Source organism: Acinonyx jubatus, chromosome A2 (genome assembly GCF_027475565.1).
Source record: "Acinonyx jubatus isolate Ajub_Pintada_27869175 chromosome A2, VMU_Ajub_asm_v1.0, whole genome shotgun sequence".
NCBI lineage: Eukaryota > Metazoa > Chordata > Mammalia > Carnivora > Felidae > Acinonyx > Acinonyx jubatus.
Window position 1 is genome coordinate 111,657,546 of NC_069383.1, and position 16,595 is coordinate 111,674,140.

The 16,595-nt window shown below is 50.7% G+C and overlaps 1 protein-coding gene across 1 annotated transcript in view; it reads right to left on the reverse strand.

Annotated features, from left to right (window-relative positions):
• Nucleotides 1–8,563, reverse strand: part of GRIP2 (glutamate receptor interacting protein 2) — a 95,296-nt gene extending 86,733 nt beyond the window's left edge. The window contains exon 1 of the mRNA XM_053218896.1: nucleotides 8,449–8,563. Coding sequence (XP_053074871.1) covers nucleotides 8,449–8,503 — 55 coding nt within the window. The 5' untranslated portion in view covers nucleotides 8,504–8,563. The remainder of the gene's footprint in view (nucleotides 1–8,448) is intronic.
• Nucleotides 8,564–16,595: the final 8,032 nt, after the last annotated feature.

Sequence of the window (16,595 nt, forward strand, 5' to 3'; positions counted from 1 at the left end):
CTGTCCTCCTCTCTCTGCCCCTCCCCTGCTCGCTCTCTCTCTCTCTCTCTCTCTCAGAATAAATAAACTTTAAAAAATAAAGCTGCCTTCAGCAGCTTCAGCTGCCTGAAGATGATGAAGTTCAAACTCCTTTACTGGGTGAGTTCAAGGTCTCAAACACAAACACCTCTAAGGCTGAACAAGTAAGTGAATGCATCAGCGGCCAGATGGGGAGTATGGCAAGCACACTCCCAGTCCACAAGGCACAGCAGAAATGTAAGACCGAGGTTACCAGATCCTCTGAAGAAAGCTGCAGATATCTTTCTTTTTTTAATGTCAAATTCCCCCCCCCCACACACACACACACACTCAAAATTTAATGACAACCAATTTTGTGTGTGTGTGTGTGTGTGTGTGTGCCACTGTCAGGGTCAAGCCAGACCCATTTGTGACCAGGGTGTAGCCATCTCTACCCTCACCATCTGTCTCCAGCCAGAATCGTGCCACCCTCCCCCCACACACAGCACATGCAGCCACCCTGCACAACTATGGTCACACCAGGTTTTTCTCAACTCTGTACTTTTGCACAGACCAATCTCTTGGCCTTACGTACCCTTCCCTGCGGCTTTCCTACCTGGCCACTCACACTTGCTCTTTAAAGCCCAGGTCAGAGGTCAGCACCAATGCCCCCACCCCAGGCAGAATTCCATGCCCCTTCTCTAAGTGCCTCATTGCTTGTGACTCCTGGAAACAAAATTCCAAAGAAAGCAGTCTGGGGGCAGAGAAAGAGCCCTGGGTTGGGACAAAGACATTCCTGGGGTAAAAATCCTGCTTTGTCACTTCCTAGCAGTGCATCCTTGGGCAAGTGACTTAACTTCTCTGTGCCTCAGGCTCCCAAATGTTGAGATGGCCATAACAAGGCCTAAAGGCGGTCAGCTTTCTGGGAATAGGAAGTAAAATGGTAAAAGAGAGGTACCTGGCATGGAGTAGGGGCTTAATGATGAAATCACAGAATGAGGGGCACCTGGGTGGCTCAGTCTGTTAAGGGGCAGACTCCTGATTTCAGCTCAGGTCGGAATATCATGGTTTGTGAGATCAAGCCTCACGTTAGGCTCTGTGCTGACAGTGTGGAACCTGCTCTGGATTCTCTCTCCCTCTCTCTGCCCCTCTCCTACTTGTTCTCTCTCAATAAACAAACACTTAACAAAAAGAAATTGCAGAATGAAAAGATGTATGAAAAGAAGAATAAGTATTTCCTTACACTCCTCGAACACACAGGTGAGGCACAGTCATGCCCAGGAAGTAACTGGCCATTGCCTTCACTGTGCCAGTCACCGCCACATGAGTGCGCCCCTTTCCATAGCTGGCAGAGCCCTCCCCCATCTGTCATCTCTGGATCCCCATGACAGCTCTCCCAGAGGCTGTTAATGCTCCCACTTTACAGAGAAGAAAAGCAAAACTCAGGCAAAGTCCCAGAGGCTGGTTTAGAGAATGGAACAAGGCAAGGACTGCATACCAGGCAGGGAGAAGCTGTTCAGCTCAACAGGGGGCCCCGAGTTCAACATCCTCGTCACCAGGCCATTGAGAGTGAAGCATGCAAACACGGTCAGCCCAGGGCCTAGTTCACATGAGGTGCACAGAAAGGCTGGTGCCTCCCCCTTCCTTTCTCTATTTCATTTTCCCACTCACTTAGTGGGCACCTACTGTATGCCGGCCCCTGAGCTGGGTACTGCACACCCACAGATGGACTGGACAGGGCTCCTGCCCCGGGACCTCTGTGTCTAGCAGAGGAGACTGATGAGTAAGCATAGTTATGCTCCCACAGGAAAGGGGCTAGGACAGAAACATGGTGGGAGAGACGAATTCTGCCATATCAGGAGGAGGGGGACGGCAGGAAGCTGCTCCTTGGTCTGGCCTGGGGTTGGAGCCAGAGGAAGCAGTACTTTGCTGGGTGAAGAAGTTGGCAGAGGAGAGGCACTCCAGGCATAGAGGCAGCCTAAGCAAAGGTTCAGACATGGGGCAGAACAAGGTCTGTGCATGACTAAGGAGGGAAGAAAGGTTACCACAGCCAAATGGCAAAGAGCCTTGAATATGAGAGGCCTCTAACTCCAAAGGGAGGTCCTGCTTGACCCTCAGAGTCTGTCTGAATTGGTGTTTAACATTTTTAAATTGGTAGGTGGCATGTAAAACTCTGAGTTTTTAGCTTCCCTAGAAAAATCAGGTCTGGCTTGCTGAGCCCAAGCTCCTATAAACTCTACACTCTCTGTCCCCCAGACCCAATTCACTCCCTTCATCTGCAAATATTTACTGAGCAATTGCCAGGCAAGGTACTGGTTACTGGGGATAAAATGAAGAACAAGATAGACACAGACACAGCCCTCATGGCACTTGCATATAGTGGGAGAGAAGATATAACAAGGATATAATATAAGGTGAGGCAGCACAAAATGCTGGAAAGAAAAAGGAAGTTACGGGGATAAAAAGCAGCTATTTTAGATGGGATGGTCAGGGAAGGCCTCTCTGAGGAGGAGACAATTGCATAGATCTAAATGAAGTGAGTGAATTGTGTATATGCCAAAAGATCAATCCAGGAGACAGATCAGCAAGTGCAAAGGCCCCGGGGCCTTCTTCACTCATCTTTTGGGTTACTTGTCTTGCCCCTTTAGGCATTTAAGGGTGAGGCCCCTCCTGTAAGTAACAGAGCATATGAATAATGTGTAAACAGATAGAAAACATCCCCAGATGTATGTTTCAGATAAAACACTTCTGACCCATGGTGAGGGAGACATGGGAAATAGACATGAATGAAAGGCCTGGTATGATTTGTTTCCAATAGGAAACAGGATGGCATTTTGTCTCAAGGACAAACAGGCAGAGGAGGCTCCTCATACGTGGAACGTTAAAAGTTGAGCACAGTATGGAGAAACCAAGGGAGCGGGGAGGAGGGAAATCCTCATTTCCTCTTCACTACCTGTATCATCTGCCAAACCCTGTAAGGTGGGAGGCAGGAGTGGGGGAAGAGAGACTAAGAATGCTAAGTCTTCTGCAGCCTCGGAGCTCGTTGTTGTTATTGTTGTTCCTGTTGCTGTTTTCCTGTTTTATTTTGTTTTCCCAAGCCTATCTGGGCTGCTGTTTGAGGAAGTCAGGTGCAAAGGAAACACTTTGGTGGGTTTCATTTGTTTGTTTCCCAATCCCCTTCCCAGGCAAAATTAAAGTGTGGATTCCTTGTCCTTTTACCCACAAAGTAGAAGAAAAAGATATTATTGTTCTAAAGAAGGAGAGAGGAGGAAAAAAAAAACAGACCTACAATCTAATACCAACCTTTTCAGCTGGGGTGGGGGAGGCGATTCTGCAAACTGACATCACAGTCCATGTCACGGGACATAACTTCCGCCACTCAAAGCTCTATTTGCATTTTTAGCGATACAGGGAAATGTTGAAAATCAGCTCCAGGGTTGACACTGCAGTTATTAAAACCAAACAAAAGATCCTCTCCCAAGTCTAGCTGATTCTTCTTAAATTTATCTGGGCCCCCACTACCTGATTTAAGGCAATGAACAGATGTTTCCCAGCAGGAAGTGCATTAGCCCCAGATGCTGTTGCTTTGTTCAAGAGCTGCACACACATTCACTGGCAACCACACACACACACACACACACACACACACACACACACACACAGAACTCGGGGCAACAAACATTCACAGCTCCCCTTCCGGCACTTGGCACGCCTGCATGGACCATTTGTAACCTCTGCCTGCAGTTCTGACAGAGAGATGAGCAGCGGGAGTCAGTAGCCAATCAGATCCCACCCTATCGTCTTCCTGTTGTCTCCTAGGTAACCGGCACAGGGACACCATCAGCTAGCTGGGTACCACGGACACATACACATACACACACACACACACACACACACACACACACAAAGTCCACAATTGCAGAGATACCGGATGCGCCTGTCAGAACCCTAGACAGCTCCCCAGAGTGGCATTCAATGCCTTTGGTTCCTGCCTGTCTGGCAGCCTCAGCCCCTACAGCTTTCCCACCTCCGCTCCTTTACTCATGCCATTCCTCTGCCTGGCATGCCTCTCACCACTGCCATCTCTATCACTCAAAACCTTGCTCATCCTCGGAGCCAGCCCAAGTCCTTGGTCAAGGCTTCCAATGGCTCCCAACACAGAATAAAATCCACACTCCTTCCCCTACAGTGATCTGGCCTTTCGTGATCTGGCTACTCCAAGTCTCATCTCTTATCACTCCCCTCTCTCTCGCTCCTTTCTCTTCCTCCAACAGGTCAAATTGGTCCTCTCCACACTATGCCCTGCAGATCAGGCCTCTTCTTGGTACCGGTTGTTCCCGTGGCTACTAGATCTGCCTTCTGTTCTTGGCATGCCTGAGCCCTCCTGATCTTTAGTCTTAGCTCAAAAGCCACCTTTCAGAGAGCCTTTCTTTCCCTGACCACCCTTGGCTGCCCTATCTGAAGACGTCCCCTCCCCTGGGACTCCCCATGGCATCGCCTACTCTGCTCTTGTGTTCTCTTCATCTCACTAATGACTCTCTAGAACTGTCCCATCCCTATTTATGTTTCCTTGTCCTCTGTCTCCCCCTCCTAGAATGTGAAGTCCCTTACAGCAGGGTCTTTCTCTTGTTCATGGCCATAGCCCCAGCCCCCAGAACAGGGCCCAATAAATACTTATTGAATGAATAAAAAGTCATTTCCTCCTCACTGCTTCTGTATTTCCCCATCTCTCTAATAAGACGAGATGACTTCTATTAACCCTCCTGGCTCACATTCCAAGAGTCCATTAGAAAGCAGAAAGGACTGGCATAAGGAGGAAAATTAATCAGGCCACACCACGGGAAGGATCTGCCAGTGGAAGGCTGACCTCCACCGGGTTGCAGAGCCCCCTCCTCTGAGCAGCCTGCCCACTCAAAATTGCTGCTTTCAACTTCACGTTCCCCAAGCACTGGGCACCTTGAACTTTTGTTATCTGACGGACTGGGGGCAACTTGAAGCTGAGGACTGGCTTTCATGTTTTTGATCCCACACAGAGCCTGGGGGTGGTGGAGGGGAGGTGGGGGGGGGGAGCTCTGGAAGCATTTACTGCAGTGAATAGAAGAAAATGTGTTACTGTCTACAGGACCACAAACATTAAGGTGGAATTTCATTAGAACACAAGTCACACATGTGCACATGCACAAACACACACACACACACACACACAAACTCAGAAGCTTCATGAAGCTGGAATCAGAGTTCCCCAATCCCAGTGGCTGCCCAGGTCTTTCTTCAACAGACATGACTACTACTTTAGGTTCCAAAAACTGCAGAGTGGTCTGGACGCATGTGCTGTGCAAGCATGGGGGGAGCATAACCACTCTTTTGGCCAACCTCCTTAGGCAAGGCCAGATGGTAGATTCAAGTAGCCACGTGGCAGACACAATCTGATCGGATCCCCCAAACCCTAGGAGTGGAGAGCCTCAAGGCTCATAATCCAGAAATCTACACAGAGTCCTGAGTTCTCCACTGACTCATGCACCAGATTATTTCCCCAAATATGAAGTTAAAGTAGATGTAAAGATCAAAAAAGACGAAGAACAGGATTAGCATTTCTTGAGCACCTACTATATGCAGGTTTTATACTAGGAGACATTAACATTGATTCCTCAAGACCACCCTGCAAGATCACCCTTCCCACTTTATGGATTGGAAACAACAACCATGACTGAAACCCAGAAGGAGTAAATAGTATGCCTAAGGTCACAAAGCTGGCAAGTGGAGAGGGCCTAAGTCTGGGACACGAGTCCGGTCTCCAAGTCCACACTTCTTCCTCCAGGGCCTTAAATTATACCACAGAATAAGCAGGTAAGCCGGATTTATTCAAAATGTCCCTCCCGCTGGCTCTTCTCTGAGGATGACAGGTCTACAGCCCTGTCTCTGCATATCTCTCTCTGTCACTCTTGGGCTTGACTGACCTTTCGCCATGAGCCTCTTATCAAGCTGGACCCATGTATCAAAGTCTCTCATTTGAGACCCAGCCCACAGGAACCAATGTTCCCGTGACCCAGAGAAAGCCAGGGATTTTGTCTTTTTAAAACAGTAATTTCCTGCCAGCACCGGTAGATGCATCAGCCACACTCTGATTTAGTGCTGAGCTCAAGGATCAATCTCAAGTAAGATTTTCCAAGGAAAACTCAAATGGTGGGTACTTCCTGGCATTGAGGAAAGAAGTGGCTTCCTCTCAATGGATGTGGCCAGTGGCAGGCAAAATGACTGTAGGGACCACAAGCCCCACGTGCCTCATACATGTCACACACGAGCCTCATTGACACCCACATGCATCTCAAACATGACACCCATATACCTCATGCACACCTCACACACACACCACCCACGTGCCTTACCCATACCCCCCACCCCCACCCCCCACACACATACACACACAGCATGGGGAGTGCAGATCAGGAGCAAGGGAGCAACATCCTTTCTTCAGGACATCAAAGCCCCTGCTTCCTCGCCTGCCCTGGGCTATGTGCTACGCCAGGACTGAGACCTCATTTTATCCCCTTAGGAATCCCGTAGGATGAGCGTTAGGCCCTCCCCTTACAGATACAAACAGTGAGCCTCAGAACAGGGGGAATGACTTGTCCAAGAACACAGAACACGCCTGGGGTTTAGCTGCCCTGTTTCCTGAAGGGCCAAGCTTACACTGAAGGGTGGTCATGGACACTGGCTCTGCAAGATGTCCTTCTTTCTTTTTTTTTAATGTTTATTTATTTTCAGAGAGAGCGCGTGAGCAGGAGAGAGGCAGAGAGAGAGACAGAGACAGAGACAGAGAGAAAGAGAGAATCCCAAGCTGGCTGCACACTCCAACTCACTAACCATGAGATCATGACCTGAGCCGAAATTGAGAGTCAGACACTCAAGGGACTGAACCACCCAGGTGCTCCAAGATTTCCTCCTTAATCTCCTCTGTTCCTCGGGGGCAGCTCCGTTGAATAGGGGCACTCCTCCAAGATCTCCTCCTTGTTGGTAGCCTTATCCAATCTTCCTCCTCCCAGGGAAGGAAACCTGGGCACCGGCTATGCCAACTCAGGTTGGATTAAGAGTGGAAGGTCTGCCCAATCCACTGGACGGAGCTATGGGCCTGCCTGGGTCTTGCCCACACCGGCTAAGGCCTGATGAGGGTCTAAACGAGACTCCACAGACTCTGCTCCCAGGCCCTCAGAACCTAGGGCCACAGTGGGGTAGAGGTTACAGATCTGACTTAACCCTGGGGACAGGGCAGGAGGAGCAGGGATGAGCTGTCACCCTCCTCTTCCCCTCCCCCACGCCCCACACAGGGTTTCTGGCCAGGGCTGGAAATGGATCCTTTCCTATGAACTGAACCAGGCCCAACTTGCAGAGGGACGTAAGGCAGGCCTGGCCCACCAAAATCTTGCCGGTCATAGAGACTTAAGTTCACATCCCAGCTTTATCACCTACAGGCTGTGTGACCTTGGGCAGGTTTCCTCTCTCTGAGGCTGTGTCCTCACCTGTAAAGTGGAAGGAATAACAGCGCCCTCCAGAGGGGGTAGCTGTGAAGGTTAAACACAGAAGCAGATGTTAGGCTCCAGGGCGCACAGTACGCGGTACCAGCAAGTCCGCCATTAGGCCCCCGCTAAGAGGGTGGGCGACTGCCATTCCCACCTCACTCTGCCCCTGACTCAGAGTTCTATCAATTCTTGATTAGCACTGAATCCGAACTTTCCTCAGCAGAGGCAGAGCCTGGGCGCGGGTCCTTCTTCCTCTTCCCACCGCCAGGAAGGTACAGACAACAGGTACAGGGGTGGAGCAGCCCCGGAGGCGCCCCGGCGGAGGGGGCTGCGCCGCAGCGCTGCGGCAGGGCCAAGCCCGGGTCGGGGGCAGTGCGGCCGAATCTCTCCGCTACCCCGCACGCCTTCCCACCTCCAGCCTCCCCGCAACTTTGACCAACTGCAGACTGTGGGGTCGGCGCGGGGGTGCTGCCGGGCGTGCGAAGGAAAGTTGGGTCCCGGCGACTGCAGCGTTTGGAACCGAAGTCCCCCGCGGTGAGCACCGGCACCTTCTGACCCCCGACAAACTCCCTGGGAGCCGGGAGGCACGTGGTCGCGCGCCGGCCAAGGCTCGCTCCGGGAACCGGACTCGCGAGCGGGTCGGGGGCTGCGCCCTCGAGGGTTCAGAGCCTGCGCTCCAGCCTTACGCGGCCGCCCTGCCCCGGGTCCCACCTCCACGCGCCCTGCCGAGCGCCCCCTTAGGTCTGCCCGGCAGGGCTCCGCTCCGCACAGCGTGTCCTGCGGTGACCCTGCAAGCTCCGCGCCTCGGACGCGGCCGCCCGCCCTTCGCCTCCCGCGGACACTCTCCGCGAGCGCCCCCGGCCAGCTCTGCGCTGGGTCCGCCCTCCGCGCCCCGCGCCGGTGCTCACCGGCCTGGGCAGCAGCCGCGTCCTACCTTCGTCCGGCAGCCGCTGCAGGCAGAGCGCGAGGTTCCTCCGCCAGCCCCGCATCCCGGCGGCCGCCCTGCGGCCCGGCGCCTCGCCAGCCCGACCCCGGCCCCGGCCCCGCCCCCGCCGGGCCGGGCGGCGCAGCGCAGCGCTGGGGAGGGCCGCGGGCCCGGGGCGCGGCGGGCATGGGCGGCCGCCGAGGATCGGGGGTGTCCCGGCGGCCGCCAGGCGCTCAGCTCGGCTCGCGAGCCCGCGGCTGAGCAGCGACGCTCCCCGAGAGCGCGCGCTTTCCCCGGCGCTGGGGGCGGGGCGGGGCGGCGGGCGGGGGCGGGCGGGCGCGGCGAGCTAGGCTGGAGGAGGACCCCGCGGGGCCCGCTCGCTCTCGCCCCCGCCGCCCACTTGCCACGGCCCCCGCCGCCCCCGTTTCCCACCTCCCCACCTCGGGGCTCTCCGGGCCACATCCTAATGATGATAATCACCACGAATTAGTCAATGAGTGAATGCGTGAAACAATGAACGCGTAAACAAATGGGTGAAGAAGTGAGTGGATGAGTGAATAAACGGGTGTATAGAGAAGTGAGAAAATGAGTGAGCGAATGAATGAATGAGTTAGTGAATTGATGAATGAGAAAATTAATCAGTGAATAAATGGGTGAAGGAATATGTAAATAAGTGAGGGAATAAATGTATGAACCAGTGAATCTGCGTGAGTGAGTGCACCCTGGCCTTGGGCCTGTAAGAGGCCTAGGACCCTCCGCAGAAGTCCTCACGCCTGCCCTGGAAGGGAGGCCTCTGGGTGGCATCTTGCAGAGGAGACATGCGAGGCCCAGAGAGGGCGGGGCCTGTCTGCGAACACGCAGCACGCTGGAGGCCAGTAGGGAGAAGGTGGTCTTGGTGTAGGCCTTGTCAACTGCACCTTAACCACAGTTGCCCTCCATCTGTCTGGTAGCCGTCGAGCTCACCAGGTCTCAGAGCTTCTGGGAAGAATAGCCAGGGGAAGGAGCACAGGAGGGTCCCATCCTCAGAAGTCAGTTTGCTTTCTCTATGGGAGTGGGGTAGGGGGGTAAAGGGGAGGGGAGTGTACAATCCAGTCAAAGGAGTACTGCACTGCCCTAAAAAAGGAGGAGGACATTCTTTGGAAAAGGGTGAAATGAAGAACAGTGTTTATAATATGTTTAGTAAGTAGAAGGGAAGGCTCTGCATTCGTATTTGCTCAAGTATGTGGAAAATTATCTCCAATGGAAACACTGGTCCCTTGGAGAATGGGCATCATGTGGCCAGGGGCAGGAGGGAGAGGGAGAATCCCCTCCCTCTTTTGTGCCTCTTGAATCCCCTTTTGTGCCTCTTGAATCCCCTTTTGTGCCTCTTGAAATGTTGAACCCTGGAAATGCATTGCTTGTTCAAAAAATAATCTAAAATTAAAAAAATTTAATTTTAGATTATTTTTTGAGAGAGAGAGACAGAGTGTGAGCAGGGGAGGGGCAGAGGGAGAGGGAGACACAGAATCAGAAGCAGGCTCCAGACTCTGAGCTGTCAGCACAGAGCCTGACGTGGGGCTCGAACTCATGAACTGTGAGATCATGACCTGAGCCAAAGTCTGATGCTCAACCCCCTGAGCCACCCACATGCCCCTAATCTAAATTTTTTAAATAAATGTTTACAATATTAAGAAACATCTATACCTCAGTAAAAGCTGTCTCCTCCCTGACGAAGGAAGTCAGCCCATTTGCCTGGACGCCCTCTCTCCAGCACCTGGCTCAGAGAAGGAGAGGTTCTTGTTAGTCATCAGCAGAGTGAAATATGAATGTGGTGGTCAGTGCAGAACCCTTCTCCCCTTCTTGAGTGTTGGGAAGAAAACAGGCATCTTCTGCTTGGATCCTGGGTCTGTCAGTCTTTAACTGTAGGTCTTTGGGCAAATTACCTCATTTTTTCAAGCCTCAGATTCTCCATCTGCAAACTAAGGATCATCATATTGTCCTAACCGGGTCCAGTAAGGCTGGAGTCAGGTACTTATATTCCAAAAGATAGTTCAGTGGTGGAACCCCAGCCATCTTGACCCTATCAATAAAGCCACCTAAACTTTGGCTTTCACAAGTACCCCTTTTGTACGGAAAGTGTATGCTTTTTATGCGATCTTACATCCCCAATACTTCAGCAAGGTTGGTATAATTAGCCCCATTTTACAAAGGAGGGCACTGGCGTTCAGAGAGGTTAACTGTCTTACCCAAGGTCACACAGCCAAGAGTTGTCTAAACTGCATTTAAACCGAGATCTGCCCAGCTCCAAGCACCACCAGACAGCACTGCCCACACAGACCATCTGATATATTTATCACCTGTTCATGCTCCTAAGACCCTCAGATGCATCATATCCCAGCCCTGTATTAATTCTGAATTATTCATCATTTCAGTAAGTAGGGCGCAGGCCCAGAGGTTTAGAGCAAGGGAGGGGCAGATCCGCACTCAGGCCCCAGTCTGCGGAGTGCTGACTCCAGAACTTGTCTTAATGGCTGTGAGCTTCTGACAAGGAAGCGAGTCTCCCCGGCAGCAGAATTGTGAATCACTGCTGTCTGCACCCAGATTGATGAGCTCCACAGCCAGACTGCCCACTGCTCAGAGGATGACAGAGCTGGGATGGCTGAAGGGAGAGGCAAAGATACCAGCGCCAAGGTCAGGAGGCCCCGGCAGAGGAAGGCAGGGAGGAGAGCAGGGCACAGGAGAGAAGTGGCCGCGGCACAAGAGAAAGAGAAGGGATTTTAGGAGGATGGATGGCTTGATTGAGAGGAGAGTGTGCTGGTTAACCATTGTTGCAAATCAGGCCACTCTAAACTTAAGTGGCATAAAAAACCAGTGTATTATCGTCATGAATTCTATGGGGCAGGAAATTTGGGCAGGGCAGAGGGGCTGTCTCAGCTCTATGATATCAGAGCCCCAGCAGGTAAGACTTGAAGGCTGGGACTGTAATCATCTGGAGGCTTCTTCACTCACTGGTGCCCAAGCTGGAATGGTTCAAAGGCTGGGCTCAGCTGGGACTGTCACCCCAAGTACCTACCAGTGGCCTCTCCATGTGGCCTGGGCCTCCTTGCAGCATGGAAACCTGGGGGCAGTTGAATCTCTTACACGGGGCTCACGGAAACCAAGTCGTAACAGGTGTGCCAGAGAAGGTGTGGTGTAGCACAAGGTGGTAGCCGCATCCCCTCGGAAGTCACGGAGCACCACTGCTGGCTAGCCTTGAAATGGTCACAAGCCTCCCAAATTCCGGGGAGGTGGCACAGACCACCTCTTGTGGAAGGAATGTCAAGGAATCTGCAAGTAGACTTCGGCTCAGGTCATGATCTCGCAGTTTGTGGGTTCGAGCCTCGCGTCGGGCTCTGTGCTGACAGCTCAGAGCCTGGAGCCTGTTTTGGATTCTGTGTCTCCTCCTCTCTCTGCCCGCGCCCCCATGCTCATGCTCTGTCTTTCTCTGTCTCCCAATAAATGTTAAAAAAATAAATGTTAAAAAAAATTAAAAAAAAAAGAAAAAAAAGTTTTTGCAGTAGAAAGTGAAGAGAAGCAATGTGTGGAGAGGTAACATTAAGAATGGTAGTAAGAAAGGGGCCCCTGAGTGGCTCAGTTGGTTAAGTGTCTGACTCTTGATTTCAACTTGGGTCACAATCTCACAGTTTGTGAGTTTGAGCCCCGCGTCAGGCTCTGAGCTGACAGTGCGGAGCCTGCTTGGGATTCTCTGTCTTCCTCTCTCTCTGACCCTTCCCCACCAGTGCTCTTGCTCTTTAAAAAAAAAAAAGAAAAGAAAAGAACGGTAGTAAGAAACATAATAGCAGCCCAACCAGGAGGAACTTCACTAGGAATGGGAGAGGCTCTTCTACTGTAGGAAGATTTGAGAGAGACAGTGTGCAAACAGAAGAATATTTGGGGAGTAACAGAAAGGAAGAAGTAACGAGAATGACAGCGAGTGAGGAACATAGAATAGAAACAGGAAGAGGCCCAAGAATGGGGGAGATGCTAATTAATGAATGAAGGCAAGAGCAGGAGTAACAGAGGGGGTGTGGCCGAGTGGTTTAGGACCCGGACCACTCCAGAACCAGGGACCTGGTTTCAAATCCACCTCCAAACTGCACCTTTGGTGACTTTCTGAACTGTGCCTCAGTCTTTGTATCTGTAGAGTGGGGATGGTGATACTGATCACATCTCCCTGATGCGGTTGTAATGAGTTACTCCGTTAAAGCATTCAGTGCCTGGTTCATAGTGGAGTCTGTGTGTGTTAGATACCATTACTAGTTCTCTTAATACCGTAGAAATGGGAGAGGTCCCCTGGGCAACAGATACTGCAGGGGGGTGCCTATTAAGGAAGTAGGTCCGGCTGACTCGAAGGCCTGGCTGGCCTGTTGCTACCTCGCTGGTGACCAGGGCATGGGTCCTTCTCAAAGACCCAGCCCACCGCCCGGCACATTCGGTTATGGTGCTCCCCACCCCACAGCCTCTGAGCAGGTCCCTGTGCAGGAGGTAGGGTGGGAACCAAAGCAGGGACAGAACTCAGCCAAGGTTACTCACCAAGGAGTGACAGGACCTGGGCTGCACCCAGGCTTCCAGGCTCCCTCCCCCCAGGGCTCTCAGGCGAGAAGGGGTGCATGCATGCTCGGTTCCAGGGGTGCTCAGGGCTGGTACACTAGAACCTTCTTGACTCCCAACTCTGACTGCATTTCGTGGGAACCTAACTGCCTTTGGTTGGGAGGGCAGCAGAGCATAACCCGGTCTGGTCTGATGACGTATGGGAGCTGAGCAAACCATTGGGGTGTGGGAAGGAGCTATCTTTCTTTCTCTTTATTTAAGATTTCCTGGTATCTAATATATGGATTGAGCATGGTGCATATATTCAATTTATAAGTATGTACACCTCTTGGGGGTGTGTGCTCCCAATTGTTTTACGAGTAAAGTGTGAGACCACAAAAGTTCAGAGAACCCTGTGCAAAGGTAATCACACCGTGCAAAGCAGCCCTCTGGGGGAAGGTTACGTTCAATCACCCACTAACAATTACTCTGCAATTACAGCAGGACCCCGGCAGGGCTCCAGAAAAGCCTCTGTGTTCTGGTCTGAGCTCCTGAACAGGACCTCACACCTCGCTTCTCTTTTCACGCTCTGAGTCTGGGGTTGGCCTCCACCACATCCTGAGCTTTTACTTTGCTCCTCCCTGATTACTGCTATCAAAGAATCAGTAGTCTCCATTTTTATACATCCTTCCTCTTCCAAGAAAATTATCCAGATAATTCCAGACAGATTGCCCAGAAGCGGCACTGAGCACTGGAAACAGCAACGGCTTCAGAATCACTCAGGCCTACGTTCAAATTTCCACTCCACTGTTTCATTCACTCGATGGTTATTTGTTGACCACCTACTACATGCAAGGCATTCCACAAAATCATTGCTCTTACACAGCTTACATCCTATGGGAACAGCTTATTTGCTGTGTGACCTTGAGTGGGTCACTGTACCTCTCTGTCAGTTTACCTATCTGTGAAGTGGGGTTCATAGCCCCCAACCTTGCAGGGCAGCTGTGATGAGAGGAGGTCTGGGGCCTGGGGCATTCGATGGAAGGCATCCCAGGTGCCTAGACCTGGAAGAAACCTCAGCCCAACCCTCTTATTCTGCAGCTCTTGACAAATGCTGTCGAGAGAGGGACAATGACTCCTCCAATGCCACTCAGTGAGATAGGGCCGAGCGAGAACTGGATCTTCTCTTGTTCCTCTTTTCTCGAGTCTGAAGTTCTCTGCATGGTCCAGCCAAGGCTGGGGAAGACATCATATTCCTGGGTGGAAAGAAAGCACTCTGACTCTAGAGTTTACCTTCTCCTTGTGCCCTCCCCCAAACCCAGAAGCCAACTTCTTCCCCATACTTCACCACCAAGTGGTCATTGTGGGAAATGTCCCCCAGCTCCCTTTGAGAAACAGCAGCAGCTAATGTGCGGGCCAGAACAATGGCTTGGGAGCCCCAGGCAGCCCGGCATCTGAGTCCTGTGGAAATGACTCTTCTTAAATACCTACCTAGTTCAGCCACAGACCTTCAGGGAAAGGCCCCACACAGCGTGGGGAATGCTGAGGAGGAACGTGCAGGAGCCGGGATCAGTCTTTCTTTTCTCATCCCTCCAGTTCAGCTCCAGATACAAACCTGCGCATGTTACTTAGCAAAGCAAAGGCCTGATCCCTGCCCCATCCTTTTGTTAAAAAGACCAGTTGGTAGGCATGCTATGGGAAGCCTGACCCTTTCCCCAGCTACAGGGGCCCACCCAAAGGACGATTTCATTGAATCCACAGAGGTCTCTGCACCAAAGAGTCGTGGGATATACCCCAACCTTTCAGTTGGGATGAAGGAGGGTTAAACCCCAGGAGAAAGTTGGGAGGTGGGAGGAGGCACAGGTAAAGCAAGACTTAGAAAAATCATGACTCAGACTTGAATCACCATAGCCTCTGATTGGATTTAAGACAACATTCCCCAACTCGAGGTCTGTCACAGGAAAGGGCAATGTCTTATCTGGAGAAAGGTAACAACATGAAGATCCTCTCATGCACAATATCTGGCGTTCAATTTAGACAAAAAAAAAAAAAAAATTTTTTTTTTCTTGACCAGACACATGAATAAACAAACCAAAATGAAAAAAAATAAAACTGATCGAAAAAGACCCGAAGGTGACCCAAATATGAGTGTTATCAGATGTAGACTTTACAACAACTGTGATTGATATGTTCAAGAAGATGTAAGAAGACATGAAGAATTTTTATCAGAGACCTGGGATCTGTAAGAAATAACCAATTGGAAATTCAAGAGAAAAACATAATCACTGAAATCGAGAACCCAGCCAATGTGTTTACAGATGATTGTGCAAATTTGGAGAGAGGATCTGTGAATTTGAAGATAGGTCAGTAAAAAATATGCAGAAAAATAGCTCCAAAATAAAGAGGAAATATCATGGAAAACACAGTGAAGAGGTCTAACTATATGGAATTGGAGTCGCAGAGAGGAGGACAAAGAGCATGGAGCAGAAGCAATAGTTCTGATAATGACAAGAATTTTCCAGAATCGATAAAAAGACATCAAAGTGGGCCGCCTGGGTGACTCAGTCGGTTAAGCATCAGACTTCGGCTCAGGTCATGATCTCACTGTTAGTGGGTCTGAGCCCTGCGTCAGGCTCTGTGCTGACAGTTCAGAGCCTGGAGCCTGCTTTGGATTCTCTGTCCTTCCCCGGCTTGCACTGTCTCTGTCTCTCGAGAAATGAATAAATGTTAAAAAAAAAAAAAAAAAAGAATATGTCCACATTAAAATGACAACAGCAACAACTGCTTAGCAGTTGGGACTGCCCCTGTGCCTGGGTGGCTCAGTCGACTGAGCAGGTTGAGCATCCAGACAGCTGGTCATGATCTTGAGGTTCATGAGTTCGAGCCTTGTGGTTTTGAATTGTATTTCCCTGATGATGAGTGATGTTGAGCATTTTGTCGTGTGTCAGTTGGCCATCTGGATGTCTTCTTTGAAGAAGTGTCTATTCATGTCTTTAGCCCATTTCTTCACTGGATTGTTTGTTTTTTGGGTGTTGAATTGGATAAGTTCTTTATAGATTTTGGATACTAACCCTTTATCTGATATGTCGTTAGCAAATATCTTCTCCCATTCTGTCGGTTGCCTTTTAGTTTTGCTGATTGTTTCCTTCGCTATGCAGAAGCTTTTTCTTTTGATGAGGTCCCAATAGTTCATTTCTGCTTTTGTTTCCCTTGCCTCTGGAGACATGTTGAGTAAGAAGTTGCTGTGGCCAAGTCAAAGAGGTTTTTGCCTGCTTTCTCTTTGAGGATTTTGACAGCTTCCTGTCTTAGATTTAGATCTTTCATCCATTTTGAGTTTAGTTTGGGGTATGGTGTAAGAAAGTGATCCAGGTTCATTTTTCTGCATGTCGCTGTCCAGTTTTCCCAACACCACTTGCTGAACAGACTGTCTTTATTCCATTATATATTCTTTCCTGCTTTGTCAAAGATTAGTTGGCCATACATCTGTGGGTCCATTTCTGGGTTCTCTATTGTGTTCCATTGATCTGAGTGTCTGTTCTTGTGCCAGTACCATAGTGTCTTAATAATTACAGCTTTGTAATACAGCTTGAAGTCTGGGATTGTGATGC